At 38.4% G+C, this 5,859-nt stretch overlaps 1 protein-coding gene across 4 annotated transcripts in view; it reads left to right on the forward strand.

Moving 5' to 3' along the window:
- The window catches only part of LOC111869183 (mitochondrial uncoupling protein Bmcp), a 12,551-nt gene that overhangs the window by 3,966 nt on the left and 2,726 nt on the right, over positions 1 to 5,859 (forward strand). For all 4 annotated transcript variants that reach the window (XM_023860479.2, XM_023860470.2, XM_023860488.2 and 1 more), the window contains exons 5-7: positions 1,276 to 1,394; positions 2,045 to 2,105; positions 3,734 to 3,823. In XM_023860479.2, coding sequence (XP_023716247.1) covers positions 1,276 to 1,394; positions 2,045 to 2,105; positions 3,734 to 3,823 — 270 coding nt within the window. The remainder of the gene's footprint in view (positions 1 to 1,275; positions 1,395 to 2,044; positions 2,106 to 3,733; positions 3,824 to 5,859) is intronic.

The following is a 5,859-nucleotide window of genomic DNA, read 5'->3' on the forward strand; positions in this document are numbered from 1 at the left end:
GTGGTGACGAGGTGGAAAACTTAAAAAAGTGTCACATTTGACGGAAGGAACTTGATTGTTAATTCCATGTCATATTTGTCATAAAAGCCATGTTGGTTTGCTCTGTAAGACGGAGTGAGTTGTGTGAATGAAACCAACAGTGGCCAGTATTTTCTTGTTCCCTCAAAGCTTTTACATTGGCATTTTAGTGTTTCACTGTAAGAACTGTATAGTACCGGAAGCCCAAGTGTCACATTCAGAAATCAGAGCTCTCATTAAATGAATCCAATGTAATACAGCATGGTAGCTTTGCAAATGCTGTAATTTGTTTTCATCTTGATGGCATTAACTAGTGACACATTGTAGCTAGGCTTCTAAATACTGTATGGAGATAGATCAGAAACATACCTACATATTCTGTTTGAAGCAGATCTTGTGTCTGAAGAGTTACAAACATGACATTGATGCATAAACTTTCAGGTTTTCTGGCATATCAAATGTATTTGGATATTATTTGTCTCTCTATGTCTCTACAGCCCTTTATTGGGCCCTGGCTGCTTTTCAGTTTCTTAATCTTTTACACAGCCGGTAGGACTCCTTGGATGGGGGATCAGCATGTCGCAAGGCTGATACCTGCACACACAGGACAACACAAACATCCATGCCTCAAGTGGAATTCAAACCCACAATCCCAGTGTATGAGCAGGTGAAGACAGTTCATGCCTCAGACTGCTTGGCCATATTTGGATATTATACCAGTGAAAATTACTTGTAGAAGTGGATCAAGAATTGTATAATTATTAATTAATAGTTCTTTCTATCATCCTCATACAAATTAAAATGTTGGGAACAATTTTGACATAATTAATTCCGCTGTGAAATATTTGTCTTGTCCCTTTTGTGATGGCGATGTAGGTCTATTTATTAATTGTGATGTGTGTATTCACAGCAACATTGCATTATGGTATAAAGTTTCAATTGAAATAACATTTTGTTCGTAACAGCGGTAGGCATGAAACTGCTATCCAGCTATTAGCACACCTGCTTTGGATTTAGGAAGGTCTCAATTCATATTTTAGCCCAGAAACTGGTTATCCTGATACAGATTTGTTGTCGTTTTCCTGAGTCTTCCCAGACAAATGCCTGATAAAATCTTAAATTATATCTCAGCTGCTTCCTTGCACATCCTGTCCAATTCATTATTCCTGAATCATCTTATCAATCAGTGCTGTATGATCTTAGCATTTGGAAGCAAATGGGTAGGTTTGAAGTTATTTCTGTTTGTGTTCTGAATAGGGTGTGGGTCCAACAGCTCAGAGGGCTGCTGTTATTGCAGCTGTGGAACTTCCTGTTTATGACTTCTGTAAACATCACTTGATGAGCTCACTTGGTAATCACATCTCCAACCATTTTGTGTAAGTAAATATCTTTATTAATGAGGTTTTCAAAAGAAAAAATATGCAGTATACTCCCAATTGTCCAGTATCCAAGTACCCAGAATTCTCTTCCAACCATTTTCATAAGTTCTTTAGAAACAAGTTTGCAATCCATATTCTGTGAAGGGATAGGAGGTTGGAGAAAACTGCATAATGAGGAGCTTCATAACTTGTAATCTTCTCCAAACATAATTAGAATAATGAAGTCAAGGAGGATGAGGTGGGCAGGGCATTTAGCATAAATGGGGGAGAAGAGGAGTGCGTATAGGATATTGGTGGGAAAGGCAGAAGGAAAGAGACCACTGGGAAGACCAAGGTGTAGGTGGGTGGACAATATTAAAATGGATCTTAGAGAGATAGGATGGGATTGTATGGATTGGATTGATCTGGCTCAGGAGAGGGACCCGTGGAGGGCTCTTGTGAACATGGTAATGAACTTAAGGATTCCATAAAGTGGTGGGAAGTTCTTCAGTAGTTGCACAATTGGCGGCTTCTCAAGAAGAGCTCAGCTCCATGAGTGAGTGACTGTATATATTTATTTCTTTGTTTAGTTATATTTTTATATGTATATCTCATTTCCTTATGGGAAACAATAATTAAAAACATGACTAGTGGCTTTATTGTTTCAGTTCAAGTTTCATTGCAAGTCTGGGAAGTGCAGTTGCATCTACTCCACTCGATGTAATTAGGGTAAGCTCAGTTTTAGTATCATATTTTCTTTTCAAGATAGTATGAAAAGAACAAAACTGTGCTGTAAATTATTTTTGTAGTGATATGTTCCCTCTCAGTGCAGTATCACAATAAACTTATTTTCCATACCACCTGTGAAGAAAAAACGTGTCGAAATGATGTCTGTTCATATGGGTATGAAACTTGAACTTCTTCTGAAGCTGGAGATAGCAGGTTCCCCCAAAACACTGGCAGCATAGCCTGCTTCACATGCACAGTAACCTGAAACACTGTCAACACAGCCCACTTCAGAGGCACAGTCCCAACAAAACAGGATTATCATCACATGGCCTCAGTATGGACCCCTCTAAGCGGCCTCCGTAGTCTAGGGGTAATGTTCCCACCTCATGACTCAAGGTACGCAGGTTCAAACCTGGCGGAGGTTGTGGAATTTTTAAGGGCGGAAAAATTCATGGAACAAGTCCTCTGGGAGGGGCTTTAAGCCGTGGGTCCCATGTCTAAGATTTATGACACGTAAAAGATCCTCATGTCTCTAGGAGACCTCTGAGCAAAATTAGGTAAAAAGTTTCCCTCCCAAGTAGTTTCCAATGCCTCCGGTAGATGGGGAAGTATCGGGTACCACTGCCAGTAGAGGGGCCGAACTCGCTGGCTGAATGGGGCTGATAGCAAGCACCAGTACTGGAAGGGTATGGTGACTGGTAGAATATCAAAGGGGGACGTACAATAGATCAACAACTGGTTGCGGTGCATGGGGAAACCCAACCCCTCCAAAAATGAATGAATGAATGGACCCCTCTAGTAATTCTATCCAGCCTTTTGGATATGCCACTGCCCCCATGTTTGTCAGTGTGCATTTCTGTGTATCTCCCCACCATTTCTGTGCATGAACAGTGGAAGAACAGCGACCTTACTACAGTAAGCTGATCATTGCTTATATGTTGTGTAGCATGTGATAATACAGGAATTTCTGGATGCAGTTTGTGCAGTTTTGAAGCATAAAATAGCAACATACATATGAAAAGGCATGAAACCACACATATATAAATATATTTCTTTTTAACAGTTATTGGCTAATAGAATGTGATGGAAAATGTTACCATATTCTCAACTAATCACTGTTTTGTGTGTGTGTACACTCTACACACAATTAATAATATTTGTATGTTGGTTACATAATCTATGTTCTTTGACATGGTTTTTGGCTTATGTCACCAAATAGTAATGAACATACAACTTTTTCATTATTCAGTCTGTCAAGAATTTAGTTCAGTCTTAAATGGTTATGTTTCATATGTTGGTTATATAATTTATATTCTTTGACATAGTTTTGGGTTCATGTTTCTGCACATAGTTATGAACGTAAAACTTTTGCACTGTATTCAGTCTGTCAAGAATTTAATCCAGACTTAAGTTGTTAAGCTCTTACGAAAAGGAATATAGCAAAGAGTTGGCATAGCAAGTCCAGAAAATTGAATTGTGTTATGTGAACACCATATATTCACAAATCTTATGCATGTGTTTACATACTCTAGTGTCTCTAAAACAGAGAGTAATCTCACAGTTGAAAGGAACTGTTGTAGAGCATTTTCTTATAATCATATTTGTACATATAATTTCTTTCTAAACAGACTAGATTGATGAATCAGAAGAAACTGAAAAAAGAAGTAGGCGGTACAAGCTGTCGGATTTATACAGGAAGTATTGATTGCCTTGTTCAGGTATGTACATTTATTTCTTTCGTTTTAGTGTTAATGAAGTTAATGATCAGGCAAATACATTCTCAAGTTGCACTTTTGTTAATATTAAGCTATATTATTGTGGAATTAAATAAAGTGTGCATTGGTCAAGTTTACTTCTTCCTGTATACACCAGTGTATCATGTGCCATCTATGATTACACATGAAACTGATTTATAAATGGTCTGGTCTTCTTATTGGTCGGTAACTTATATTCCTCCAAAACTGGTTATTCAGGCAAATAATTAGTTATAGTTTTCTGATATGTTAAATCTGACTCACCACAGGGACTAACAATAGGCTCATGTAAATATGCTAATGAATCTTCAGGTTCTGTAAAAGATGGGCAATTTCTTGACTGCCTGAATAACTATTAAACTTATCAATAAAGTCCCTGCCCCATGGAGTTAGTTTCTGATATGTTATATAAGTGAAATCTCCAGTATCAGTTAACAGCCAGTATAATTAACTTGATAGGGAGCCAGGGTAGCAGAGTCAGTATAGCAACTGGTTATGGGCTGGTTGACTGAGGTGTCAGATTTCAATTCCTGATAGGAGCAAAGTTATTCTCCGCTCCACATCTTCCAGATCAATTTTGGGGGCCACCAAGCCTCTTATCCAGTGGGTACTGGGGGCTCTCCCTGGGGGTAAAGTGGCCTAAGCATTTATCTCCTAGTGCTGAGGTCAAGAATATGTAGATATATACATCCACTTCCCCATACATCATGGCATATTGCTTAATTAGTTAAGTACAGGGACAATGTTACCATTACCTTAGTATTACCTTATTATTACCTTATATGGAACATTGTTATGTATGAAAAACCTCAGAACGCAAAAAAAAAATAAAAGAAAAGAAAGATGAAAGGGCTCACAGGAATGTAGATAATAGAAAAGACAAGATATTTTATTCACTGTGAGGAAGCCCACTTCATGGATGAAATATATAGTGCTGTCTTCCATCTGCTTACTGTGAGCCCTTGTGTCAGGAAATCCCTCTTATAGTTTTTGACTTTTGTTTTGTTAAGCATTGTAGCACATAAATGTATTGTAAAAAGCTTAAAAATCAAATCCCTGGCAAGGAATTGAACCTTTCTACCTTGAGTGTACTGTAATATTAATCTGATTATTAGTGTAACACATGAAATATTCAGAGAAAATTGTACAGTAAGTACAAGTTCCACTCTTGACCACAGTGCACTGAAGCATACTCATCAGACAAACATTAACACTGAAGTAAAGTAAAAGTAAATTTGTCCTTATGCTTAACTAATTAATCACTATGCCCTGAAGGCATATGGGGGAGTGGATGTATAGATCCACATTTTTCTTGACCTCAGAACTAGTTGGAAGTGAGTGGTCAGCTTCACGCTCTGCTTGCTTTACCCCCAGGGAAAGAGCCCTCAGTACCTATTGGATAGGGGGTTAGGTGGACCCCAGAGCTGGTCTGGACAACATGGAGAAGAGAAAATTCTTGGCCCTACTGGGACTTGAACTCCGACCACTTAGTCGTCCAGCCTATAGCCCGTTGCTATACTGACTATGCTGTCTGGCCTTTTAACACTAAAGTAGACCATGTGGAAATATTCTGAAATGTTCCATGAGAAATGTTGCCTCAAGATACTCTGTGGATATTTCCTTACTTGGTCATGTGATATGAGTGCATGCACCCTGTGCTGAAAACAGAGATTTCTTAGACTTTCTTATAGCCAGGAAATCCAAGACTTCAGAGCAAAGCTGAGTGAATGGTCATGAATGATTTCACATTGGGTCTGTGAGATCTCTTAACAGCCAGTTGCAGCCCCCTGAAATAACATGCCTGGTGAACAGTGTTACAACTTCCTTTTGACTAATAAAAAAGAAGTACCATAATCTTTACTGTCTGAATAAGCATACGAGGGGGGACCCAAAAATAACCAGAATTTATTTTTGTTATTTTTTATTTTTGCATTTTTATTGAACTGTATATTAGTCCCCTTCAAAGTATTGTCCATGTGCATTAATGCACTTGTCCCCAC

The sequence above is a fragment of the Cryptotermes secundus genome, unplaced genomic scaffold (assembly GCF_002891405.2).
Source record: "Cryptotermes secundus unplaced genomic scaffold, Csec_1.0 scaffold404, whole genome shotgun sequence".
In the NCBI taxonomy this organism is placed as follows: Eukaryota; Metazoa; Arthropoda; class Insecta; order Blattodea; family Kalotermitidae; genus Cryptotermes; species Cryptotermes secundus.